At 40.3% G+C, this 27555-nt stretch overlaps 3 protein-coding genes across 5 annotated transcripts; 1 reads left to right on the forward strand and 2 right to left on the reverse strand.

Moving 5' to 3' along the window:
- Nucleotides 1-1166: 1166 nt before the first annotated feature.
- Nucleotides 1167-7817, reverse strand: LOC108900144 (beta-crystallin B1). 2 transcript variants are annotated; one of them, XM_018701023.2, is made up of 7 exons: nucleotides 6433-7817; nucleotides 5646-5736; nucleotides 4406-4506; nucleotides 3895-4013; nucleotides 3059-3191; nucleotides 2793-2935; nucleotides 1167-1910 (listed from the first exon to the last, which is right to left on the reverse strand). In XM_018701023.2, exons 3-7 carry the CDS (start codon nucleotides 4499-4501, stop codon nucleotides 1739-1741), a joined length of 663 nt encoding a protein of 220 aa, XP_018556539.1. In that variant the 5' UTR covers nucleotides 4502-4506; nucleotides 5646-5736; nucleotides 6433-7817; the 3' UTR covers nucleotides 1167-1738. The 2 variants fall into 2 exon arrangements, with proteins under 2 accessions (XP_018556539.1, XP_050926800.1); XM_051070843.1 differs by lacking the exon at nucleotides 5646-5736.
- Nucleotides 7818-9299: 1482 nt separating this feature from the next.
- LOC108900142 (beta-crystallin A1) lies at nucleotides 9300-15621 on the forward strand. Of its 2 annotated transcripts, XM_018701020.2 has the most exons (6): nucleotides 9300-9661; nucleotides 9952-10028; nucleotides 10151-10269; nucleotides 13101-13242; nucleotides 13501-13643; nucleotides 14455-15621. In XM_018701020.2, the coding sequence occupies exons 2-6, from the start codon at nucleotides 9954-9956 to the stop codon at nucleotides 14600-14602; spliced, it is 627 nt and encodes a 208-aa protein (XP_018556536.1). In that variant the 5' UTR covers nucleotides 9300-9661; nucleotides 9952-9953; the 3' UTR covers nucleotides 14603-15621. The 2 variants fall into 2 exon arrangements, with proteins under 2 accessions (XP_018556536.1, XP_050926801.1); XM_051070844.1 differs by lacking the exon at nucleotides 9300-9661 and having other exon boundaries at nucleotides 9707-10028.
- A 9-nt stretch (nucleotides 15622-15630) lies between these two features.
- On the reverse strand, nucleotides 15631-27443 carry LOC108900141 (protein unc-93 homolog B1). Its single transcript, XM_018701019.2, has 13 exons — nucleotides 27248-27443; nucleotides 25624-25740; nucleotides 25386-25527; nucleotides 25130-25283; nucleotides 24872-25033; nucleotides 23994-24123; nucleotides 23807-23900; nucleotides 22781-22905; nucleotides 21570-21752; nucleotides 21100-21388; nucleotides 20882-21003; nucleotides 20659-20781; nucleotides 15631-18672 (listed from the first exon to the last, which is right to left on the reverse strand). Exons 2-13 carry the CDS (start codon nucleotides 25738-25740, stop codon nucleotides 18409-18411), a joined length of 1905 nt encoding a protein of 634 aa, XP_018556535.1. The 5' UTR covers nucleotides 27248-27443; the 3' UTR covers nucleotides 15631-18408.
- Nucleotides 27444-27555: the final 112 nt, after the last annotated feature.

A 27555-nucleotide genomic window follows, 5' to 3' on the forward strand; every position in this document is an offset into this window, starting at 1 on the left:
TTGGTCTTCAACAATGTTGAAGCAGTTTGTGGAGATTTATTTTGCTACAGCATTAGTGTTAGCTTAGTTGTTGTTGTTGACAGACCAACAACAACTCACATCAGCAAAGATGTGCTGCTGGGCTGTGCTTTGCTTTGGAAAGACAGTTCATCACTCCACCATGTACACACAACTTTTTTAATTTTTTTATTTTATTAAGCACATACTGCAGAACCATCAAAACACTAAATGGCTCCCCAATCCTGCATCAGCACTTTATCAACACCAAACAGTAACCACTACCAATTTTACCATTGATCAGCCATGCTTATTTGCACTAGAACTTTATGTATTCTGTTTTTTACTGTACTTCAAGCACATAACACTTTATTTTATCTTCATTTTTGATTTTACTATTTTATCTTTTATCCTTTTGTATTTTATACCATGTGACTTTTGGTATTTTAAACACTTGGCACTTTATCTCATACTTGATGCTACATCCACGGATGTATACAATGGTTATATGTACTATGTGTTTTTAATTTTTGATATTATGGTACAACTGACTGTTGCTGACTCTTATCATAAGCACACTGAAGCAAATTCCTAACAACTAAGTGGTACGGTAATAAAGTATTGAATCTTGAATCTTGAATCTTGAATACTGATATGCTCTGTATCAACATATTTGTGACTTTCCAAATATGTTAATTAACAAGATATCCTCATTATTTATTTATTTATTTATTTATTTTGGTGGTGGTAGTAGGGGGTTCCTTACAACCGTGATGACGAAGGCCCTCTAACCTTAGCAAAGCACTTATTTTCCCGATACCCGAACCAAGATGTCTCCCTCAGCCTAACCACTTTGTTATTGCTCCTAAACCTAACCAAACTATTACCAAAGAGCTGTCACATCATAAAAGGTTTAGTTATTAATTTTTCATCACTGATTTTCATCTCCTGCCACCATAGGAGCCCTAATTCAGGAAATGCTCCTCCAGGTCATGTGAGAGGGGCAGGACAAACAAACTACTGACAAAATGACCACTTGCGGGGGGGTTCTGGTGGAAAGGGGGGCCTTTATGTGTCTGTGCTTAGGGGCCTGTTGTCTAGTCCAGGTATTTGGGACATGTACATCACAACTGTATCTTATATTAAATAAGATGTCTTTTCAAGTGTAGCAGGATGTGAGATGCTTTATTGGGTTTTCGGGTTGATGTGGTTACAGGATCTGAGCACTCTCTTCTGTCTCAGATCCCCCACACAAACACACACAAATCCACACTGGTACCCCTCTCAGTCAGGCTCTTACAGGCTGAGCGAGGGCTGACGTTGGTGGGATGTGGAGGAGAAGTGTGCGAGAGGGGAGAGAGGGAGGGAGGGAGGGGAGGAGAGGGAGGAAAGTGTGGAGCAGGGAGCTGACAAACAGAGACGGTGAGAGAGGGAGAACAAAAATGGAGAGAGCATTTATTATCAGGTACAGTCTCAACGGCCAGTGTAATTATCTCCTCTTCCTCTGCTTCATTTTGAATAACTTTTCATTGGTCACTAGATTACAATGTTCCAACAACTAAAAATAACAACCTACTGCTTTCCCTCCATCCTCCACTCAAACCACCAAGAGATTTCAGGACAGAGAAGAAAATATTACACCCTCTCCCTCCTCTCCTTCTTCGCCTTCCCTTCTCCACCTTTGCCCCCCCTCGGCCTCTGTCTCGCCTCCAATTCCTCTCTTCCTCGCCCTCGCCGGGTTTCACTTGGCAGACATGGTGTAGCAGCCGTGTGGGTGCCACTGCATGTCGCGGATGCGCCTCATGGACTGCATCTGGGGGCAACGGGCGCCAAACTCATTGAAATGCCTGTAATCGCCTTTCTCCAGCAGGTACTGGCTGCCGCGGTAGCCAGGGTACTGATAACCCACCCAACTGGGGAGAGAAAGAGGAGAGAGGAAAGAGGGAGGAAAGGGAATTTACATTTTCAAAGTATGGGTGGATGGCAAGGTTGCAGAAGAGATCACAATAGAGACAAGAACAAGGAAAAAGATGTCTGATTGAGCAGAGAAGATTCAGAGGAAAGTAATTCTAGTAAAGGCTGAAAGATGAGTAACAGAATGTGAGAGAAAGAAAACCAGGAAGGATAAACATTGAACAAATACAGACATTGATCTGTTTTTCATGCTGTCAGCATTAAACCACAGGTCACTCTGCTTCTCAGCTGTTTGTTTCAGGAGTGGGTAATGCTACAAATGAAGTAATCACAGTCGTTAAGAAACAGTGTCTGCTGCCTGCAACACCTCTGAGAGCTCAGAGACACCGAGCTGCTGACGTTGATGACACCCTCGGCTAGCTGCTGATGAAAAAGCCTCTATTCCTGAACTCACTCTCAGACAAACACTTTAGAGAGTTAGCTGGTGATTATGCTCCCGTTTCTAGTCTGTCTGAGAATGACGTCACAGATACAGAAAACTGTCTGCAATTCGTTAGAGCCCAACCGTGTTTTGACGCAGCTGTTGCAAAAGCAGGATGTTTGCAGCCAACACTGTTGAAAAATGTATGATTTGACAATCAAGAGCAGTGAAGAGAGAAAGGATTTAAGACAGCTGAGTTTCTGCTCTGTAGGAAGGCATAAAAAACAGAGACAGGTACTCTTGGTGTTCAAAGGAACAGCTCTGGAAAAAGTGTCAGTCTCCTTATCTAAGTGTGAGCAAGAAAAAAAATCAGTGTTTTTCCAAAAATGTAGATTTTTTTTTTTTTTTTTTTTTTTAAAGCAAAGCAGTAAAACACTTGTAATATTGCTACAATACTCACGTTCCACAGCTGACCATGATACTGCCCACTCTGTCTGTGAAACCATAGGCAAACAGGCTGGGGACATCGTCATCCATGATCTCCATTTTACGACCCTTGAACTCCCCAGCTTCATACAGGCAGATCTTATGTTTCTCAGGATCCTGCAGGGTGATGGGAAAAGAAAAAAGGGGGATGGGCAGTTGAAATTAAGAGATAGATATTGAAAAAAGAAGAAGACAGGAGTGTGTGAAATGTAGTCAAGTTGGACAGGTATAAGGGTTTACCATGCGGACAGGCCTGAAGGACAGCAGGTAGTCGTTCTTCTGGCAGTTGCTCCAGGAGTCCCAGCGGGGGTACTCACCCTTCTCCAGGATGAACATCTCGCCACAGAAGTTCATCTGCTCAAAACCCACGAAGCTGAGGAAGGGAAGAAAAAATACAAGTCCACCAATTTTACATATGAACATCAGTCTATTTGTGATGAGGAGTTCTGTCAGTGCACTACAGCCTGTGAAAAGAGTTGACGTGTTCAGTGGGTCTGAGGGGAGTTTTCAAAAGTTTGACAAATAAGCCTAGTGAAGTCATCAAATGTAGGATCCAGAGTTTTTGGAGTTTCAGCCATTCTAGAGACTAAAAGTTGGGATGTCTCAGCCTCTGCTGCTTCAGTTTTGACCATTCTTTTTCAATGTGTCTTTCAGAGTGTACCTCAACTTTACAGAACTCCATATCTGATGTCCCTTTTAATTCACTTTAAGTGCAGTATAATAGACTGCTATTATCTTTCTCTTTGCAATCATTTGTTCTTACCTTGAAAAAGTTTCTTCTCATCTCCTTCCTTTTTATGCATCTATTATTTCTCATTACGTCATTGGTGTTTGTGACTTTGTTGTGTCAAAAGTTTGGGTATTGGAGTTCATTCTACTGCTGCACTCACTGCAAATGACTCGGGATAAAAGCATCAGATAATGCCTAAAATGCAAAGTGTGAGATGTCACATAATGGTGAGGTACAACAGTGAAATTACCTGCTCTTTGCTCAGATGAGTGTGGGTGCTGGGTACATTTTACTGGCATGTGTGGGAGGGTGCGCACCCGTGGTTGTGCACGCACAGGCTACTTACGGTCCACAGTCGACGCGCAGGGAGCGCACCCTATCCATTCCCATGTCGCACACATTCATGCACTCGCCATTGATCTCAATACAGCGGCCCTGGAAGTTCTCCTGGTCAAACACGCACATCTGGATAGTTGTTGTAAATAGAATAAGAGAGGCAGTATGAAGGGACGTCACAGGGGTGGTTTCAAAGTTCAGGGGCGAGGCTTGAGAAGAGCAAAAATGGGATAGAAAGACTGTGGCAGAGGAGAAACTGTCCAAACAAGAAAGCGGGAGACAGAAATGAAGTGACTGTGTTATCACTGTCAGTTGTAGTTGTCGCCCGCCCCCTCACACAGCTATAAGAACCAGCAGGTCTTGATAATAGACATCAGCCGAGAAGGTAAACTGTTAGTGTGAGACCAGCTGCTTCACACTGTGTGAAAAATACTGTATGGCATACAGTATTTGTAGATGTTTGATCATCTGTTCTACTGTATGTGTGATGTACTGTGTGTGTGTGTTTGTGTGTACTGTACCTTGTAGGACATCATTCCCATCTCAGACATCTTGTTCTGAGCCGCCTTCCCATCAGTCTGGGAAGCAGACTTGGATTTCTCTCCTCCAGCAGACATGATGACTGAGGAGAGGAGAAGACTACCTGAGAAGACTGCCTCTGTTTTTAGCTGCCTTTTACTGTTTCATTAAGAGTACAAAAATGGGGGTGGAAAGCAGGGTTAAGCATTATGTCTCACTTATTTAAAAAGGATTTTATTGTGCACAAAGAATGTGCACACCAGTTTAAACCTTAACATGTTAATGGAATAATAATTTTCACATAGCCACAAGTCACACAACAGAAGTGGAATCAGCAAAGGCCAAACTGTGGCAAACATAATTCTCCATTCTGTATTTCTGAACCAAGCTCTCTGACTGTCTCTTTATATGACATGTTACTATCTGTTGCAGGACAAATGACATCCTCTCTGGAGAGATCATGTTGTATCATTCTGAATTAGCTTTGTTGCTGTAAATGTTTAAGTTAAATTAACACCAAATAATTAAATATTATTGAATATTCACTTCACTTCAGTTCACTTGTAAACAGTTTGCAGTACAGACCACTGAAGATGCTCCCCAACAAGATGATGACCCTCCCTTCAGTAAAAAAGATAGAAAAAAGAAATCCCATTTTTCTGTCCCCTTTCCCAGCCCGTTCACTTCCATACGTTCCATAACAAAGCTGAATTCAATTCAGACTTAACCATACAAATTAGCATCTTGTCACTTGGTTTACACTCTACAGTTTCCTTCAATAATTCATCAAAAATCATCAAAAATCATTCATTTTTTGTTAATCACCAAAAAGTCACAGTGCCTTTTTAATAAATGTTTATAATTAGATTTTGATAGACTGACACTTTTCTCAGTTTTGAAATATTTAAAAATGAGCACTCCTGCAAATTTGTTACTGCATTTGCAAAACCAACTTGATTTTAGATTCCACCAGTCAAGATTATAGCAGATTGGCTTTAGCATAATTTATACTCAGAATAAAGTCTAACGTTTACTCTGAACAGGCCACAGTGCATTTATTGACAACCACTGGATTTGCAAAAAAGAAATTTACATTTCAACCAGTACTGTTTGACTTCCATAGCTTGAACCATAGTTGACTTCCTATATCATTGTAAGGTATTACATCAGATTTCTCTTGCTCTCTGTCTACTCCCCCCTTCTGTCTTTTCTTTTCTGTATGATGTTTGTCCACTGTCTTACCTGTGGCAGTGTGTGCGTAAAGGAGTAGACTCGGGGCTGAGACTGGTGGTCTGTGTGAAAGTGCGCAGGGCCCCCTCGCCGCTTTTATATGCTGGCGCCCAGAGAGAGGGGATTATAGACACAGAAACAAACTCGCTGAGCTCACAGCCCCCACAGAATAGAAATACCCCCATCATCAAAGAGAGAGAGAGCGCGAGGCAGAGAGAGAGAGAGAGAGAGACGGTGGGGCAGAGAGGGAGGATATATGTGATATATGACAGTCAGTGTATATTTTGCCTTAGAGGACCTACTGAATGACAAATAACTTCATGATGACTTGATGTTAATATGAATCCATTGACTAAATGAGTAAAAGCAGAGAAGAACTGGAATAAAGTGAAGTAAAAGTGAGACTGTTTGTGCAGTGGGCTGCTATGTACAATGTATTTTTTCAGCCCCACCTCCAGTAGCAGTTTCATAATACTGATAGCCAGGCTGACCAGGCTCACATATAAGAGCCTGTCACAAAATTATTCATTCCCATTCCCTTCAGTGCTGTAATCAAGAGGTGCTGGGACAAACACTAACAGGAAAAGCAATAAACTGTGAGAAGCAATAACCTCACTGTTCCACCTCTGGGTGAGCAAAGAGGTTCAGAGTGCACATGGACAATAATCTGAATCTCCCTCTTCATCACAGTGGGAGAAAGCTATTCAATTAAAGCCCTCTGCCTTTTTTTTCTTGCGTGGGTGAGTAAAATATTGTGGTGGGTGTTAGTTGCAAAGAGGAAGGTCCATGAGATACTTACTCCAAAGTGTACACGAGGGAGCAAGCAAAAAGCGGTCAGCTGTAGCTCTGAAGCACGTCCATCACAGGTGAGGTCACATGTCGTCTGACATCAAGGCCTCACATGGGCCGGGGGGGACGGGGGTGAAACAAGGAGAGCAGCTCTTCACCAGATGATGCCCCTGAGGTAAAACTATTCATCTCTTGGATTTAGTCTCTGGGCTCATTAATCCTGCAGTTTGAATTTCCTCAAATCATCACGCTCAAGTGAGCATCAGTGAGAGGTCAGAGGAGGAAGGAGTGAAGGGCTGAATCACACACTTCCCTCTCAGTGGCTGCTGGACGTCCTCAGTCACCACTGAGAGTCACATGAACACACAAAATAAGGGGAAGTGGGCAACAGGAAGAGGAAGTTAAGTGAGCACACTGGGGCACAGCTCTTATTTATGCATCTCAGTGCTCCTCGATCGAGGTCTTCCAATAACAGCGGGATTGAGTGACTGCATACAGTCAAGGCCCACCATCCTAAAGGACATTCGAGCTAACAAAACACTTCTCAGAGGAGACAACACATAAGCAGTGAGGATACACAAGCATATCCAGTGTGGAAGTCCTATATCAGAATATGTTCTCCTTTCTTTTTATGATTGTTTTAGTGGCATTTTTCATTTATTGAATAGTGATAAGAGAGGTAGGGGTATGATTTGCATGTATGATTAACTGATTTGTGTGGTATAAGAAAAAAAAAATCACATTCACATCTGGTACAACTGGAAAATAGCAGGAACACGACTTCATAGTTAGATATTGTGGTCCTGCTGTTTTTGGAGAAGATCAGTGTTTTTAGTATGGGCAATATAAGCTGCAAAATCTCTCTCAGTCCTTTTATATCAAAACTGACACATGATATCAGAACTGATACATGAGCTTGAGTCATCAGACACTGCAGCTAATCTGATGGAAAATAATCATATAAAACCAACAAAAGTCAAAGATTTTTTCTATGTGCTATAATAAAACATGCTCTTTGAACCCATTGATAAATATCTGGAGCATGGCTGCACCAAGTCTGTGAAATACATCTTCCAGATAAATAATGGTTTGATTGTTCTTTCCTCCTCCAGTTGAGTATAAATAACAGTTATATTCTCCTGATATTTTTAGATTTTCATGTACAGGTCTATTTAATATTGTTAATATTAATATTGTAATATTGTAATATCTGTAATTTTCTGCTGAAGATGTGAATGGAGTGTAGCAATACTGGACAGCCTATCACCACACTATCTGAGCAAATCCAAGTGTAAAGATTAAAATAACAAACAAATGAGTAAAAGTCTCTTAACTTGATTCAAGGTGATCCATTTAACATAAATGGACCATCCATACCAATGACTAAAAATCCATTGATCATTGCATCCTGATGGCCTTTGAATTATATACATCTATAGTATATAGTATTCAACACCCTCATGAAATAATGTAAACTTTGTATGTAAGTCAGTTGTAAAGGAAAAGTGATAAGATATGCATGCACTACAAATTAAGGTGTAATAAATGCTAACCACCATATAGCAGTGTTAGTTTGTTATAAGATAAAGTAAAAGGAAATAAAGAGTGTTGGTGGGGTGACAGTGGAAATTCTGTTGGGAAAATGATGTTGGTTGTGACATGTTCTTTGACTTGGCCACTGCCTTTGTGTGTTTGTATGTGTGTGGAAGTGTGTGTGACAGTGAACATGTTAAGAGGAACTTGGTGCCAGGCCCCTCATAAGCACTCTAAATGAAATGTCATGGACCAAGGACCAGATGAGGCAAGAGGAGATGTTGCTGTGGTAACTGGGGCCCACTGTCTGAAGTGATGGACTCAGGGGGATTCCTGATAAAACAACAATCAATGCAAGGATGTGTGGGTGTGGTGCAGGGACAACATTTCAAAACAGTCACTAAGTTAGTCTCCACTTTTTCTGTTTCTGAGTTTCTTTCTTGTATTTTAGCACAAGAAATCCTCTCTTGTACTGCTTTTCTACCTATGTCTCCCATTTCAAGAGAACACTATTACTATATTGTTATTGTCAATTCATAATGATTAATTGAATTTCTCTATTCTGATTTCCTCCACTTTTGGGATGCACCTTTGAAACAGGCTCCCCGGATGGCTCTCCAAATCCTCCTCATTCTCTGCCTATAGCCCCGGCCATTGTTGGTCTATACGATGGCACTGCTGACCTACACGAATAGACCAACAACAGCCCGCATTCACCACCCGCACCTCTGTGGCTGTATATGATCTGCTGAGTCGACAGGTCGCATAGGGTTACAAAGAGAGAGAGAGAGAGAGAGAGAGAGAGAGAGAGTGAGAGCGAGAGACAGACAGACAGACAGAGCGAGCACAGAGCGGCAGGCTCATCCAGCACGCGCGCACCATTTTTTTTCCTCACGCACGAGCCGCTGAAGTCCTCACCTGCGTCAAGTTAGTCATAGTTTGCCAGAGGAGTACCGGAAGTATCCCTCACTTTGCCTTCGACTGTATTTGGGATTTGCCTGCAATTATAAACATTATTGATTAATCTGCCTCTTGTTTTATCTTGATTATTCGATCGGCCTGTTTAGTCTCTGCAGTTACTTCAAATATATTCAAATTATGATCAGCCAATAAATTGTCATTAAGCAACTTGTCCTCCGAACTGAGAAGCGGGAACCTGTCGTTTGATATTTTTTTAACAAATTACTAAATGATAAGTTTTTATTTAATTGTAAAACTTGTCGTTGGTTAATTTCCACGTTGATCAATAATAACTGACCAGGCTAATCACTCAGCTGTAGAATTAGGCCTTACCTGAAACAGTGATTCAGTGTTACAGGTACAGTTAAATCGTACCTCGTGGAGCTGTTAATCCTGAAGCTAAATTTGATTCTATTACCTAGGAACTCACACAAAACCAGATTATCTGCGTATATATTTTCTATACTCAAGACTTTGTATTAGCCTCCTTAATCGTTGTAAAAGAGCGGTGTGATAGAGCTTAATTTTGAAGAGGCTAACCGGAAGTAAGAGCCTTATTTGAGTTCAAGCTTTACATCCGACAAACTCGTTTCGCTCAAGAGTCATTAGCATGAAGTGGCAACACGCGCACACGCGAGGGTGCGAGGGCCGCGGGTGGACGCCGGTATAAAACCGAGGCGCCAGGTTCAGACAAAGGTCTATGTAAAGAGGATTTGGTGAGTGAGGAGCACGAGGAGAGTAACCAGGTAGGATGAGCGGGAAAATGACTGATACTGAACATTCCTATGGGAGGTATTAAATCTCCCAGACTTTATAATTTTAGTTAATAGCTTTTTGGGGTGTAAACTGTCTGCATGAGAAGTTAAATGTAAAAGTCTGAATTAATACGGAGGGTAACAAGTTCATCTTTAATGAAAGAAACTAGTTTGTTGTTATGCCATAAATTTGCATTTGTCCTTTATCTGTTCCTTGTTACTGTTGAAAGTCTTCTTGTGATCCATGGTCCTTGTTCTCTCTCTTATCATCACCACTCTAGAAATGAACAGAGTCACTAAATCCCACACAACCTCAGCCATGTACTTCCCTAGCATGGGTACAGCCCCTTGCTTTAAGGTGAATTCACACTCACTCACGCACACACACACACACACACACACACACACAAATATATATATGTGTATACACACATATGGTACATACCCTCATGGCTTCCCCCTGTCTCCCCCTGTATGCAGGTGACTGTGTTTGAGCAGGAGCATTTCCAGGGCAAGTGTTTGGAGTTCACCTCCGAGTGCTGCAACATCCATGACTGTGGCCTGGACAACATCCGTTCCATCCGAGTGGAGAGTGGAGCGTGAGTCACACAGCCTGTACGCCTTCAAGTCTCTGTGGACAACTGACTGACTGTGTGTGTGTGTTTATGTAAGTGTGTGTCTGTGAGATGGAGGTAGAAAGATAATAAGATAGAAAGCAGTGTCCAGGCTCCCACTACGAAGCATGTCACCTCTGAGGTCACTCCATCCTACGTGTAGGATGCACCCAGTATGAGCAGTAGTAGGGGGGTTGTCTCTTTGCTACAATTTCCTTTTTCAGAGGAAATACCAAGAAAGAGCTTTTTTCATGTTCACCTGAGGAGCTAATGGGTTCTTTTTACCACTTTGAAAACCATTTAAAGTGTAGGATTTTCTCTGTGTGGAGGCTATTCAGACCTGGCATGCATGCCTCACTTGTGGTCAACAGTCATCATTGGTCAGCTGTAGATAATTTAAGGCCATATGAGCATTTTATTGCTTTGATAAAATGGTGTGCCACCTCCTTTTCTCATATAGTGTATACAGAGGTAAATGTCAAGATCTCTCTGCTGAAAATCACACACCATTCTGAGAAATTTTAAACTGCTCTGAGAACTAGCTATTGGGCCAAAAACTACTTTAAACCTGTACCTATTACTATACTATCAAACCGTCCGGAAACTTAATTTCAAATGTCAGATTTTTCTTGATAACATGAAATAATCATGTTATTTCATGTTATCAAATAACATGAAATATTATTCATGTATTTTGAATAAACAACAATTAAATTGCTTAAAAAAATATCCTGGAATATTATCAGTGGAAATTAACAAAGTGAATTTACTCACATACAGAATTTAGGCACAGTTTTGAGGTACTTGTACTTACACAGTTGTACTACCAACAACAAAACTGAACTCCTGCTTAAGTATTTATACAATTTTAATAATGATATATATTAAAACACTAACACAGGCCATACTGCATAATGAGTACTTTTACTTTTGATGCATTTGCAAATACTTTTATACCTTTACTGTGGGAAATTTTGAATTGCAGCACTATAATTAAATATGTTTATAGTGTGGTAATGCTTCTTTTACTTAAGTAAATTATTTGAATACTTCCTCCACCACTGGGTATCATTTATTGTGAGTATAACCCTTAGTAAAAATCAGCTAATTCACTCTATCAGGACTGTGTGAGTGTGGTATGATCAGATTTGTTTGACAGTGGTCCCCCACAGTTATTTCATTTTCTCATGGTGTAGTGACAGGAAAAGGCCAGCAAATTTAGGATTTATAGGAAACCATCTTTAGAATTATTTATCTGTCAGTGTAATAAAATAAAGATTTCAGTGATGTTGCCAAATTCCTCTGTCGAAGGATGAATCAGCTATCATCCATCTCTCTATCCACCCAAGACCATAATTATCTGATATACTGATTGGGACAGAAATCTTCAAAATAAACTTTTAACTAAATTAATAAAAGAAGGTTCTATTTTCAGTTTTCAGTGATAACCGTCTATGAATGTTCTACCACATTTAGATGATAAATGACTTCTTGTTTTCACAACAGTAATTGGCTTTCCTCAGCTTTGGGGGCACACAAAAATGATTGTACTTTTTGTAACTCCTCTAAATGTATTTAACGTATTCATGAAATGAAGTGAATGAACACATTAGCATTTCAACTTTTTCTTTTTGTGTGGGTAAAGACCCTGTATTTTCTATCAGCTACGGGTCATCATACATTTCCTAACCAGCTCTCTCCCTCTGCATACACCATGCAGCCATCTGTACACAGGGTTAAAACACCTTTTGAGCTCTGTCAAATAATTTAGCAGCTGAGGACAAGTTTTAACACTCAAGGACTTGTTTATGCATTGCATTTATTCCTAACTCAGAGTATGAGAGCGAACTTGTCTCACTCTCAGTATTTTGACGCATTCTGAGCACATTTATACATAACAGCTCAGGCCTTAGTCATGATGTGTAAAGCTTGCCAAAGTCAGAGTAGTGATTCTGTGAACACCTGCTGAATTAAGTAGCTGAGTGCAGATTTAGCTCCAATTTATCAAGGCTGAGGGTGCAACACTATCATCTGTAGACTTTGGAGGAAAATGTGATTACAGAATACCAACTCAGACTATTTTGGAGAAACTGTGTGGATGCGTACAAGCTACAGTGCATGCAGGTTACATTCAGAAACTTAGTCAAGCAAGTTGCCAGGACAGTGCAGGAAGTCTCCTAACAACTTCTTAACACTCCTTGTTATTTCAGCAAGACCTGGCAAAAGCATAAAACCATGAAATGTTTGTCATGTAGTGAATTCAACTGAAGAAATTGGTTGTTGACAAAATGCTCTTATAGCCAACAGGAAAAACTCAGAAATGGTGACTGCTATTTTTTAGTTTAGCTGACACAAAGGAAAAATATATTACAGTGTTATATCCATTTCTAAAATTGCCCAATGTTATTTGGTCACTTTTCTTAGTTGAACAGGAACGAAACTTTCTGATTTTATTAAATGTTTTTAAAATCTCTTCAAAATATATTGGAATAAAAGTATGTATGGAAGCCCTCTCCCACTAATGTGATTATGGAACTCATTATTTTTGACAAGTTTTCTCATTGTTTTGAGATACTAAGTCGGTTATTTTGAGAACATTACTTACAGAACCTTTTTTTTTTCATCACATTGCTGGAAATGGGCGTCTATACTAAACTGATGTTCTCAAGTAACCATAGGTTTTCCCCAGCTGACTGATCCCTCTCTTTTGTCTGTTGTCTATCACCTGTTTTATGTTCAGACTGATTTCAGACAACACTGAAACACCTCTCTCTCTCAATCATGTGACCATTTCACCTCTTCCTCTTTGTGTCCAGCTGGGTGGGTTTTGAGCACCACGACTTCCAGGGCCAGCAGTTCATCCTGGAGAGAGGCGAGTACCCCAACTGGGATGCCTACAGCGGCTCCCTGGCCTACCACACAGAGCGCTTCATGTCCTTTCGCCCCATCTACTGCGCTGTGAGTACCTGCGGGGGGGGAGGGATAAAATTAGACAGAAGAAGAGAGAAGTGGGAGTGAACGAGCATGAGAGGGCAAATGGAGATGGTAGTGAGTGACAGAAGGAGGAGAGTGAGCCACGCAGTGAGTGACTGAGGCAGCTCAAAAATAGAAAAGAGACAACTCAGTGCCGAATGCCTGCTCACTGTGTACGTCTGGCGTAACGCTAACTTTAACACTAATTCTCCATCCCTCCCCCTCCCCTCCCCTTCCCCACAGTCTCACCAGAGCAGTCATATGATGATCTTTGAGAGAGAGAACTTCATGGGCCGCTGCACCAACCTGTGTGACGACTACCCCTCGCTGCAGGCCATGGGCTGGTCCATGCCCGAGGTGGGCTCCATGCACGTGCAGAGTGGAGCGTAAGTCAGTCACTGATCCTGTCTCATTCTAACTCAAGACTGGTGTTTGGTCATAAAAAGGTTTCTGAGGAGTATAGAAAGAGCAAAATGAGAAGAGAAGGGAGATGGAGGCTGAAAAAACTAGATCTAATGGTCGAAACAGGTGCAAGTGAACTAACATACCTTTATCTTAATGTAGTCGTATCTCTCACTAATCAACTTCTTTTGTGAATAATTTACCATTCTCCTCAAAAAAAACCCAAAAAAACTGATTTGTACATGCACATATATAATCTTAAGGCGCTGCCATTGTCTTTATTTTCCTCCTCTTTTGTAGCCTCATCTGTTTAATTATCTCACTCACTCCTCTCCACTTTAATCCTAGAGCAGCTTCAGTGGTTGGAAAACAAATCTCAGAACTGCATGACAGGGTCACACATTCCCAACACTTCTCAAAGCTAGATCACACTTACTTTGAGTGACAGGTCAGGCTGCCACTTTGTGTTCACAGTGACATCTTGCAACAGTTATTTGCTGGGTTGCCATAAAATGTGATACAGACGTTTCATGTTTACTGGAGAATGAACTGTAATAACTTTGTAGTAGATAGAATACTGATTATATAATACTTTTATATCATGATAACTGCTGAAGCTTGAAAGAAAATTTGGTCCAACAGGATGGTTGACAGCTAATAATAGAGTAAAGAGAGGAGTTAAATCAAATGCCATAGAAACACCTGAAGAATGTTATAACATGAAGCAGCGCATGTAAAAAATAATAATTTAGCTCTTTGTGCTCACTTCCTCTTCCTGGCTCTATCTTTGTACAGCTTTGTGTGCTATGAGTACCCCGGCTACAGAGGCCAGCAGTACATCATGGAGTGTGAGAGACACAGTGGAGACTACCAGTGCTGGAAGAACTGGGGATCCCACTGCCAGACTCCCAAGATCCAGTCCATCAGGCGCATCAGGCACTGAAGGGGAACAGATGAGGACTAGAGACTGCAGCAGATGCCTGGGCTCAGGCTAACACCCGCTCACTGTGCTTTGAGGGGCCCGATCTAAGTCCAAAACCAACTTTAGGTTTGGTTCTGAGCTTAGGGCTTCATTAAGTCAGCACTGTGATTACAACACAAAGCATCAGTGATGTAGCAGCTACCTCTTTATCCCATATTCATATTTCTGTTAATACTCATTTTGTTTTAGTACAAGTGAAATAAAGTTCAAAATCAGAACATGAAAAGTCCTTTCTGTAATTCCTGTGTGAGTGCACATATGCAGAGACAGTGACAATGGCAACTTACAGTTGATAACAGTTCATCAATAAATGAAGGATTAAGGATAAAATAGAAACAAAGGTCACTGATGATCCCATACCAGTGAAACTATTATGATATAGTGACGTAAGTTTTTATAGGTTAGAAGTCTGCTTCATGTATCTGCAAATGTTCTGAATGTAATACGTACAGAAGCACAATGTTTGTGTGTTTGTTTCTTGGTAAAACTTCACTGTTTTACTCCTTGACCCATATTAATCAAGCATCTCAGAATCCCTGCTTAAAGTTAAACCAGCACAGTGATATATAATGGCATTTTCTGTGGTTAAATATATTTTCAAGAATTTAATTCTGGAAAGTGATTATTGTTATGTAAGTGTACTTCTGATGTTCAATTACAGTAAAATTGGTAGGTGGAGCTTACGAGATAGATGATGTGCAGATACAGTCTTCTTGACTGAACTTTCGCTAAGCTTCATTTCTACTCTTACATCAGATACATACGTTTACGCTGCTGTAATCTAAATTTACAATGTGTGGGTATGTCATTGTACTGTGTCACAATAATTGTAATGAAACATTTAGTCTTGCTCACGTTTCCATGGCAATAAGTTTAGGGCAGTCACCGTTGGCTTAATATAAAGTTGGTGACTTTGACAACACACCACCACCCACCAGTAAGGAGGCTGTGCAGAGAAATACAGTCATGTACAGCAGATAGACAGACACTTACCTTCAACACAGTCTTTAATTACATTTGCAGGTGTAAAGTACAAAATGAATTCCTGTGAACACAACACAGAAACAACAATGTCATAGGGATCAATGCAACATCAGGTACCTTTGGCTTCGTTCACAGAGAGGAGTGATTTGCATTGAAAAAATTAAATGTTAAATATCCATCATAGGATATAGATGCTATTCCTCTCTCCTACAGCTGGTTTAAAAAGAAATTGATACAGTGGTTATTGTAACAGAATAAACCAGAGGTTAAGTAACTCTAATCAACCCTAATGTCTTTGCAGAGTACCTACAAAAATTTGCATGATACAAAAATATGTTAAATATCAGACCATCAGTGTCAAAGTGTGACAGCTTGCTGTCCTGAAGTCAGGTAAATCAGGGTATTTTAACTGAACATGACATAACTTCAGAAACTAAAAATAAGACAAAAGTGATGCCAGGGAATGAAGTGACAGTCATCAGTGATGACAACTCAAAATTCCCTCAGCCAAACACCGTGTCAGCCAACAGCAGGTCCCCAGACCAACTTGTCATGATTAGACAGCCCATAGACATTTTGCTGTGTCTCCAAAGCAAAAGCGCAGGTGTCACTAATAACATTAACAGTGGTCCTGTCTCATTCAGGTGTCCATGTCATGACAGTGAGGCAGTGAGGCAGTGAGCCAGGACCCTGAAACTGAAGCAGCTACATGGAATTCAGCCATTGCTGATTTTGTTATTCGCATCTATGATTTTTCTACTGGGACGAGTCAAAATATCTTTTGGAGAAAATGGCCTGTTGGAAGCCTGTTGGATTCAGTGCAAATAAAGCTGTTAAAAATAAAATAAAGCATCATGAAAAATTAGATATCTAATAACTGTATAGTATATAAAACAGTTTAATACTTATAAAGCCTTAAATAAACACAAATTTTACAATACTCTTTGGAAGTCATGTGGACAGAGTGATAAGTGTGCAGCTTCATGACATGTTTGTTGTGACAACTTCTGTGCTAAATGGTGAGGTCCTTCTCTTTTTTAGTCACGCTAGAGGTGTGACACCAGGGATGGCAGTGCTGGTCAGTCTGCCACTTTGTTCAAGACTGAAATATCTAAAAATCTGTTTGATTGCCATGAAATTATGTTCAAACATTTATGGTCCCCAAACACCTGCAAAACTAATGACATTCCCTTCAGCCTTGGGTGTACTTTCTGTTTAGTGCCAACTAGCAAATGTTAGCCTACTAACATATTCAATTAAGATGGTGAACATGGTTAACATTATAGAAAGCCAAAGTCTTGGCATCAGTCTGGGCTAGCCTCTGTTCCACTATCTTCTGTACCTCAGTGCAGTCTGTCATTCAGCGTTTCTTTCCATATTTAAAAATAAATCACCATCTGGCAAGAAATGAAAACATTTGTGATTTAACAAATGTTTTCATGCTTTCTAGCTGTAATCTGTGTATGTACAGCATTCAAACTGTCCTGTTGTTATTGCAAACATGTTGTAATCCCTGAACTCATTCATGGACTTGTCTTTTCTGTTGAGGGTTATGGGAAATGGTGTTTGTTAAAGGCTAAAAAAATTATTAACAATATTAGATCTAAAAGAATTTGTTAAAAAACTACTATCCTTACCTAAACACATGAATCAAGCCACACAACATACAGCTGAGAAAGGCTGTGTTCCATGGCTGGATGTTTAGCAAATGTCAATGTGATTTTGAATAAAGTTTTCTCAATACAGGAACTTAATCCAGAAGTTTCAGTTTCACCTTGGCTCTCCATTCCTGCTTAACATCAGCATGTTAACATTGTTACTGTGAGCTAACATTAGCATTTACAGCACTGCTCTGAAGTAGAGCCATTAGCATGGCTCAACACTCCTAGACCTGTTTACTGTTGTGGTACATGAAAACATTTGAGACAACCCATATTAGTAATAATACCCCACTGTTCCTGGCATCGACCAAACATGACTGATGCCCAAACCTGCTGCACACTGAATTACACTAAAGCATAAACATATATTCATACATTCATCTTTAACTTTTGCAAAAGTTGAATTTAACTCCTCCCAGCGGACACATCAGGAAAGTGACACATATCTGAGCTTTTGATACTATCTTGAGTTAGGTTGTTGTCTCCAACAAATATGCATAGATTAAGGGGTGGAAGGTAAACAAAGGCAGAGGAACAACTATATAACTGAGGCTGTTGATGCTGTTCACATCCAGCAGGATTATGCAGGCTCTCTAAAAATGACTCCATCAAAACACACTTCAACCTGTGATTCAAGATAGAAAATCAATTCCTCATTTCTTTTTCTGTCACTTGCAGTTCTTTCTTTGTAGAGATGGGCTCTTTTTAAATGGAACCAGTTTATATTACAAAGTTTGTTGAATGATGAAGCACAAAAGCAGCTACAATCTCCTCTGCAGTTATGGGTACATTTGGTAAATGTGAGCCACATGCTGTGCGGCAAAAGAAAAACAAGTATTCTTGTTGTATCCAGTGTATGCTACCCTTTGAGACTGCTGTGCCTGTTGTTAAATAGCTGTGTAGTTCTTCCAGTTTCTCTGCCTTTTCATCTGGATGACTGTTGTAATTATAGCTGAACTTGTAATTCAAGCCTTTTAAATTAAAGCTCTATAAATATTTTTGTTTAGTGTGGTATGAAAGGATTATGTTAAGTATAAATATCTGTTAAAAAAATGAATGGAATCATCAACACAACAGCATCCATCTCCCCTCCTCTCTCCCTTTCCTTTTCTCTCACCCTCTCTAGCGCTCGTCCCTCTCTCCCTCCTTCACATGGGCGTCCTCTTTGTCCTGTTTGTAGCGGTGACCCTCCACCCCTCTCCTCCTGGCTCTGGGTGAGTCAGCTCCCTGGGCCCCTCCCACTTGGCCCCCTTCCTCCCTGTCCTCTGCTTCTATCTCTTCTGCCACATGGTCTTCGTCCTCCTCCTTCTCCTCCTCATCCTCCTCACTTCTCTCGGAGTCTGACTCATCTGAGTTGTCCTCTTCCAGGTAGCGGTAGCCCTTGACCTGTGGACATAAATGTCACTCTGAAGTCAAAATGTGTTTGCAGACTTTTAGTCACAACTTAAATATTATTACAATAAAGCACAGGCTATAATGACATTTAATCCACTCGTGAACAGCTGAAGGATTTCATTCACACAGGGCTGGTAGAGTGCAGGACAAATCACTGTTTGCAGGAGTTCAAATCTCACTTCACACCAGATCTCTATGGATTATTCTTTATTTCTGCATGACACAAAAAAATTGAGTGAGTGAATAAAGTGTTTACATGCTGGGTGTAAGAGCATCAGCTAACTCTGTTATCTAATGCAGAATAACTTGATGTCTGGTGTGTACTGTGCAGTCAGATTAGATCTTCTACAAAAAGGTGAGGGTTTCAGTCTTAAACCAGTTTCTGGATTGACTGCTAAAGCTGTGTGCAGAAGATCTGTAAACATCTGGAAATCAAAGACCCATGGCACTCCAATCATACATAACAGAGAAAAACAGAAAATCCCCACAATGTCAAAGCTATAACTAGGTAAGATTTGGCATTTCTGCTTTAAAAAATTGTTTATCTAAATACTTGCCTTGCTGATTATTTTTCTGTTTCTTGACTGACTGATTAATCAGCTGTGTCAGGCCTATATATTTCACCAGACCAAAGCTTAATGGAAAAAAACAACAAAACAACTTTACAGTCACAGCTACACAACACCTGCTAAAGAAAGCACTGCAGTGACCGACTGAATTTACAAGCTTCACTCCACATAAAACACTGATGAACATCATTTATGTACATTGGGGATGTGACCTAATAAGATACAGCAAGGAAAATTCTTGTTTCTCACTGGCTGTTAGGTGGCTATTAAAAGCGTGCATAGGACATAAGTTCATCTTCAATTCAAACCTTGTTCTAAATCAGCGCTCATGGTTTGTTAGTCAGTTAGTAAAGTTACCTAAGTACAGGTAACCATAGCAACAACACTTCTTATTTGTACTATATTCCTAAATTATATTAAAAAATTAAATGACATCAAGCGCATTCAAAAAACAGATTGCTATTTGAATCCAGGTTCTTGTTTTGCCTCTGTCAACTGGCCTTGATATGAATGTGATATTACACCGTGATGTCCTGATATACAAAAAATATTAGATTTTACAGCTCCCTTTAAGTTGTTTTGTTATCAGGACACCTCCACATATTCTCATTTAATTATGATGTGATTCATGTGTGGCAAAACCATACTAAGTACATTAAATGTAAATTAAAGGCCTAAACTTGTTGCATAAAAGCTTCTTAACTTCAAACCCACATGAGATCATGTTTATATATTTAATAGTGCATATAGTAATTAAACATATAAGTAATGACTATCTACTCATTCTATGATCCTCAGCCAGCATATATGCAAGTCAATTTTCTGCGCTTTCCTATTTAACAACAGATGTACTTACTGATTCATTCACTGCCAGTTTTTGCACATCCATTCTCAGATGAAAATATTGCACACAACTATATTTATTCATCATTTGAGACAGTTACTGTGAATTTGTAAATATCCTTATGCTGCAGTCAGCAACTACTCTCATCCACAAACCTGCTCTTAATTGCAACCTAAATTATTTTCCTGTATATATTTTAAAGACTTTCTTAGTATTTATACTCCTTCATTTTTTCATAATGTTTGTTGTTACCTACTGTTGCTGTCTCTGCTGCTGTAACGCAAGAATTTCCCTCACAGGATCAATCTATCTATCTGTCTGCCTATGTTCTTCCATATCACTAGAACACCATTATTTTTGGATATTGTATATATATTTTATACAAATCACCCAGGTGTAACTTGAGTGCCACTTACCATAGCTGACCTCAAAGTCAACTGAACTTCTAATTGCAATTTGTTAAGTAAACTACACCAGGACACTTTTTTTGGGCATTGTAACAAAATGATTTCATTAATGTGTATTTGGGCAGATTCAGGCAGTCACTCATGCCAGACTGGATACCTTGTGCCGTGGCCGAGGGATACGAGGCAGTCTGGGCCGCACGTCCCTGGCCAGCCGATGCTCCATCACCCAATAGCAGTAGCAGGCCACCAGTAAAGTGGCCAAAAGGATGGAGAGTTTGGCCTGAGGGAGAGGAACAAAACATAACAGATTTTTCCTGTAAAATGTGGATCAGAAGGTTGTTTTTGTTTTTATTTTTTGAGCATATGAAACAATCACATACCCTCATAGGCATGTTGGACCAGAGGTAGACTATGAAGATGGCGATGGCCTGCCACCAGTGATAGATGGTGTACACAAAGTCCAGACGTTCTTTTTCTTCAGCATACAGCATACCAATCAGAGCTGACACACACACACACACAGAGCAGTTGACACGTCATGTGTGAACAAAGTTAGTGAACAGTACGTACAGACACTTCAACCACAGCTGTTACTCACTGCTGACGCCCGTCTTGTTTAAGGCAGTGCCAAGACCCCACAGCACAGTGATCACAATCAGAGGGCCCAGATACCATGTGCCCTTTATTGGAGGTTCTTTAATATGTAGGGACCACGCCAGGAGGGCCACCAGCAACACAAAATGCACAGCAGCGCCGCTCATCAGACACAGCCAGCGTGGGAGGCGTAGTATGCAGAGGGAGAGTGAGGAAAAGACAGAGCAGGAGAGGCCGTAGACGACTATAAGGAGCCACAGAGATTTCAGACCCAAAATGCAGACACCATAGGACTGTGGAGGGAGAGAACGAATGACAGAAATTAGATGAAATATGCATATATTTCTTATTACTACAACCTACCTGCTCCTTTACAAATCCAATTTTAGCATTTTGCCTCCAAACTACTCAGAAACGCTAACAAGTTAAGCAATGAAAGTTAAGTCTACTCTACAAACTCCATTGATACAGTACCAGAGAGAATCCGGTGACGGCAAACAACACTTCAAAGCCACTGTAAATAAAGAAAGGGCAGAGCAGTCTCAGGCGGTAGTCCCTCAGGTGTTTGAAAGGCAGCTGGAAGATGTTTCCCCAGCCTATGCTGCGAAGGTCGATCTCCTCTGTTGGCCGGTAGGCAGCGCCACACAGCACAAGGAACTGTGGGTGGCAGCAAATGGCAATCAGTAATTGTATTACTCTGCCTGACTGCTATGCTTTGTATATGCTTTGCTGTACTGTAAACAATAAGGCATTTCTTTCCAGCACATCATAGGACAAAATAACCAAATGTGAAGCACAGAGCAACACTGCTGACTTAAAATTACTAAGAGCTGCATTAGCCCCTTAACTAACACTAGGAAATTAAGTTAAAATAAATACATAGGGCGATGTGCAAACATACTTTCTACAATCCACACTTAATCCAGCTTTCTTCACTGCTCTGAACTGCACATAAGTGTGAGACTGTGTCTGTTCATCCATCTGTGTTAGCCCTGTCATAAACCAGTGTGTGCTGGGATAAGTTTACGCTCTGTGCATCACTGAGTGAGCTGAGCAGTTTAGAAATTGGAAAGTCACTTTAAACTGAAGCTGATTAGTGGATAATATAGCTCTTACTCAATCACTAATCAAGGTTAAAATGGCCCCAGTCATGATTCCTTTTGAGTTCTGTGGATATTGTTCCACTGAACACAAAAGCCATATTTAATAGTGAAATAAAATGAAGATGTCAGGTCTCACCCATCTTAAAGCTGCTCTAATCATTAATTGATAATCAAGTAACTGTAAGTAATGTAAAAGGTGTCATAGTGATCAAGTCACAGATAATTATCACCAGAAATAGGGCTCCAAATGAATGTTTTTGTGTGTGTGTGTGTGCTGGATGTGTAAACAGGTAACTGTTTGTATGTCTGTCATATATGTTCACACTTTGTTGTGCTGCCTCCAATTGGCTTATATTTGATTCGTGTTAGACTGAATACTAGCAGGCCTCGAATTTACATCACTTGATTAAGCATATTAGTACACAACAGCTGGAATAATGACGGTTTTATGGGGAGTATGGGCAGTCACATTTATGTTACAAATGTACATCTGTAACAACAACTGGTACCTGGTTGTAATGGGCTAAATTGGTATAAGAGGTGCATGTGCCAGTGTGTGCACGTGTGTTAGGGAACACTTACAATAATCATGCCCAGGAAGGCAAAACCCATGAGGACACTCTCCACCTGGATGAGCAGCATGGAGCGTGGCAGTCTGGTCAGCACAGTGGTGTTGAAGCCAGGGATCACTCCACTGACTGCTGCGCCTGGTAGAGGAAGAGGAAGCCAGCAATGTGATAGGAAGCTGACAAAAACTTGTGTTTCCTTTAGCACCTTGCCTACTATGGCATAATGGACAGAACTATGACATTGTTTCTTGTTTCTGTATATCTGGCTCTTTATCTGCTGAGCGCTCCACAATGTCCACCAGCTACACAATGACTTTGTCTGCTGTTTGATACTGGACAGATTTATCAGAGCCTTTTCTCCAAAATGATCTTCCTGTTGCAGCTGGAATCAAGGCTGATGAGAGCAGAGCTCATGACAGCCCCAAAATAATGAGTGAAAAGTTGCTAAAAGGCCATGTAGAGCTGGGGCCAGCTGCAGATGATAATTCTGTGCAGTCCAAATGACCTCTTTAACTTTCACTTACTAATTAGATCCAAAAAAAACAGCTTTAAGTTTAAATTTAGTGCAGCCTATTGAATTTAGATTTAGACTTAGACTTAGACAGACTTTATTGATCCCTTTGGGATGACTCCCTCGGGGAAATTACGTTTCCAGCAGCAAATACAAACAGAACACATCACACAGGGCAGTGCAACAACAGTTTGAATTTGCATTGTCTCGAATTGTAAAACTCTTTTGGTCAATGTTAACACTGAATTTAGAAATATATATATAATATATAGAAATAGATAAAAATAAAAAGCTGATTTCCTAAGCAATAAAATGCACTCTTGCTCATTTCAATGCACTCATGGTTTTTACTGCTGCAGTCTCAGTTGGTCTGGTATGACCAGTGGCTTACAGTGGTTAATGTCAGCTACTGTTAGCAAACTTAAGATTATAACTGCTAATACTGGAGTGAATCCTCATACACTGTTATCCTGTGGTTATTTGTGTGCAATCATTCATCAGTGGAGGCGAGGTGACGTGTGTATTTACCACAGGTTTTGACATTGCATAGAATGTGGTTGCTTTCATGCAGGTAGTCGTTGAGGACAAGACGCATTGGGAACTCCGCGAAGACAAAACTCAGCTGTTGAGGAAGAGAGAGATGACAGGGACCAACGTCTTTACTGATGTTACACACCATGAAGCATTAATGAACAAAAGATGGTTGAGGACTTACATGGAAGATAATGTGGAAAACTGAGTGGAAGATGATGATGTAGCTGTGGCACGCTCCTTTAGGAAGCTTCTTCTGCTCCTGCACATGCTCTTCCTTGTAGTTGACATACTCGTAGTACTGCTGCGCCATCCTGCATGTGTGTGGTGTGCGAGAAGAAATTCACAGCAAACACACATTAGGAAACATACCCATGTACCATCAGGTGCAGGTTAGTCTGAGGCTTGTACGATTGTGTACCCTCTCAGAATTCATGGTTTGAATTGACTTCACAAAGGAGAGCCTAAGACTGTGTCTGACATTTTTATTTTCTATTTCTTTCTGTATTTAGTTTTAGAAAAATGTCATTCTTGTCTTGATCTTATGTTTAAAAAAAAGAATATCAGCCAATATACTGCTATCAGATTTTACAAATTTTTAAAATCCTCAACAATCCAGTACTGAATGGCCATGTGACCCAAAACAATTAATGGCTATGTTTAAGTTAGTCCAGGTAAAATAAAGTACACTTAAATTAAACTAAGTACACTTAGTATACTTCCTGTACATATAATTACTGTACTTAAAGTCCACTTGACCATATTATTTCAAGATAAGGTGTTGCCTAAAAATACTTTGGTATTTTTTTTATTTTTTTTTTTACTAATGATGTTGCTAAAAAACAGCACACTTTTCAATTAAGTCATTGATTTATTTTTTTTTTTTACCTGGTTAGTGTGGTGTAAAAAATCAATCTGAACAATCTGAGCAAACCCATCTATCTACTGAGATCCCAGCTACCTATGCTGTTCGACCTTCATTCCATGACATCATGAGGGTCAAATTTCAGGCAGCTTATGAAACATCCTCACCCACCGTCTCCTCCACATCCTGTTTCTCACCTAGTAATGTAATTTCCCAAGGAAGCCCAAAACGGCACAATGGCTACACCTATAGCTACTGCTGATGGAACCAAGGTGTAGTAACGCTCCCAGTAATTGGTTGAGACGAAGAGTGCGTAGATTCCTGAAGCCAGGAACATCATCCACTTAGTACCTAGAAACCTGAAAGAGAGATGAAGTATAGAGTATATATGGACAGAGCAAGGACACTGAGATCAACAAGAAGGTTTTATCACTAGTGTTTGTGTGTGTGTCTACCTGATGAGAACAGGGGTGTACAGCAGGCCTATAATGGGCGTGACGTTAATGCCCATTAACATCTTGCGGTCGATGTCCTCCAGGCCAAGGTTGCTGTACTTCACCTCACGGTAGGTCATGTCATAATGGAGGATCAGCTGCATTTGCAGAAGGCCTGTAACACGCACACGCAAAATGCATTTAAAAGTACATGCTGCAACTCTGCCTGTTTGTATTTCTCTGACCATTTCATCATTTTTACTCCTGTCAAACCCACCCATATATACACTGTACACAATCATGGCTCCCACACTGGCTGCAAGAACATTCTTGATGACACCCAGCCTCTTCCTCCTGTAGTATTTCCTCTCCTCTTCCTCCTCATTGTACTCTGCCTGTGGACCCAGAAACTCCTCCATCTGAGGAAAATAAATTATAATAGTGTTATTTTTCACATGAAACTTAAACTACTGCAGAGAACATTATGTGGTTTTCCACAGAACAGCTGAGCTCACCTGGCCCTGGATGTTGTCTTCTTGCCCCACATTTAGCAGTTCGTTCATGCCGCCATTGGGAGGTGCTACAACACGATCAGCATCTCTGATATGCTCTTCTCCATCACTTGCCTCCATCTGGTGACCAAAAGGAGTAATACTGTAGATTACTAGATGGTTAAATGCACTTTCTGAAATCACCCAAAACAGTCAATCACTGTAGTGTTCCTGTAACATTACTTTCATGATGTATCAGTAAGAACTAGGGTTTTCAAATCTGTAAGATTAGATGATGATATTTTGATAACAGAGTAACTGATCGAGTACTCTTTTCTTAGTCTTCTATAATAGTAAGAGTAAAGGTTCAAAATTTTGCCCCATCGCACCAGAGATCCTTTTTTTCATGTTCTTTACATGCTGTTTGACAAACTCCAAGCAGCTGTCATATGCCTTCTACTCAAAGTGGCTTTTCCTAGTCTATAGTAGTATTAGAGTTGATGTACTGTCATTGCTTTAAAATACACTGCAGCTCAATATCCCTCTTGGGCTGACCAGCAGTACCATGTGATATGCAATTATTTCATATTTTCTGACATTTAATGGCCCATATTTATATGTATATATATTTATACATTTAACCAACCCTTATTACAGCTACCAAACCAGTGAAAAGGTGACAGCCACACCCACTGCATATGGTAATACACAGCGTCATGACAGACTTGAAAACCTTAAAAATCTTTTTTCTTGTAACACGATCTCTTTAATATACAATAAATCTTGTATGTAATTAAGTAGAAATAAGGTTAAATAACTCTCTCCTCCTCTCCTGTCGTCTTAATTTTTTGTTAATTCTTTGTAAATTAAGACGACAACAACCTCTTCCTTTTCTGGCGCCTCCCCTCCCCTCATAATTGTTTTTTTTTTTTTAGCAGACTACTACTACAACAGCTTTCTGTGCTAATTGGACCTATCTCTCTTTCTAAGATGTCAAAGGTCAAATCGACCCTTATGTGTTATTACAACAGCCAGTTTAACTGTGACTCTACAATTATTTAAACACAGTTCATTAAATTCTACCACGATCTCTGTTAACTGTGATTTACAGAGTGAACTGATGTTCTGGAGCCTTTTGGTCCCTTCATTTTCACTCAACAACTACGACCTACATTGTTATAAAAGAGGATATGACCTTCTACATGTTCTCCAAAATGTTATGTTAAATACAACATAGCTACTTCCCTTGTTAGAGCCGTCATGGCCTTAAATACCAAAGAAAAAAATCAAGCTTCAGTGGTTAACATGTTTGTTGAACATGTTCTGGGTATTCAGATAGAAGTCTGGTTTGTTTTCCACTTTGAATGCTCGAATTTCCCTCAGCGTGGTTTTAGAAACGAATTTAAACACTCCTGAACGACTTAATATTCCCTTGTTAAAAGTGTGTCTGAGCTAATGTTAACTCTACGTTATGTCGTCTGACATTCATATAACGACCTCTGTTGTAGTAGTATCTAAAGTGGTGTTTTTAGGTTACTGTTTACACTACTGTCAGCCAGACATCTCAGGTTTAAGAACTACTGTAAAATACACCTACCCAACGCCACGCACTTTTTTACCATCTACCCTCACCCTGAACATCACTTACCGTTCTTGCTGCGTGGGGCTCCTCGCGGACACCGGAATGAAAAGTCTGTCCACCTGAGCGACAGAAAACAGACGCCACCTCTGTCTCAGTGTCACTCTCAGACTCTCAAGTTATTGGTTCCTCTTTCCGGCGTACAGCGGGGCAGGTATATATAAAAGTTTCGCGAAGGAAACGAAAGTTAGTTGTTTTCACTTCCTCACTGACATCTGCCTCAACATTTCTCTTAAAGCTACAGGCACACGTTTATGGAAACCCTGCCTCCTCCTGACAGCTTACAAATGCCTGTAGGACAGAAAAGAATGACTTTC

The sequence above is a fragment of the Lates calcarifer genome, linkage group LG5 (assembly GCF_001640805.2).
Source record: "Lates calcarifer isolate ASB-BC8 linkage group LG5, TLL_Latcal_v3, whole genome shotgun sequence".
Lineage (NCBI taxonomy): Eukaryota > Metazoa > Chordata > Actinopteri > Centropomidae > Lates > Lates calcarifer.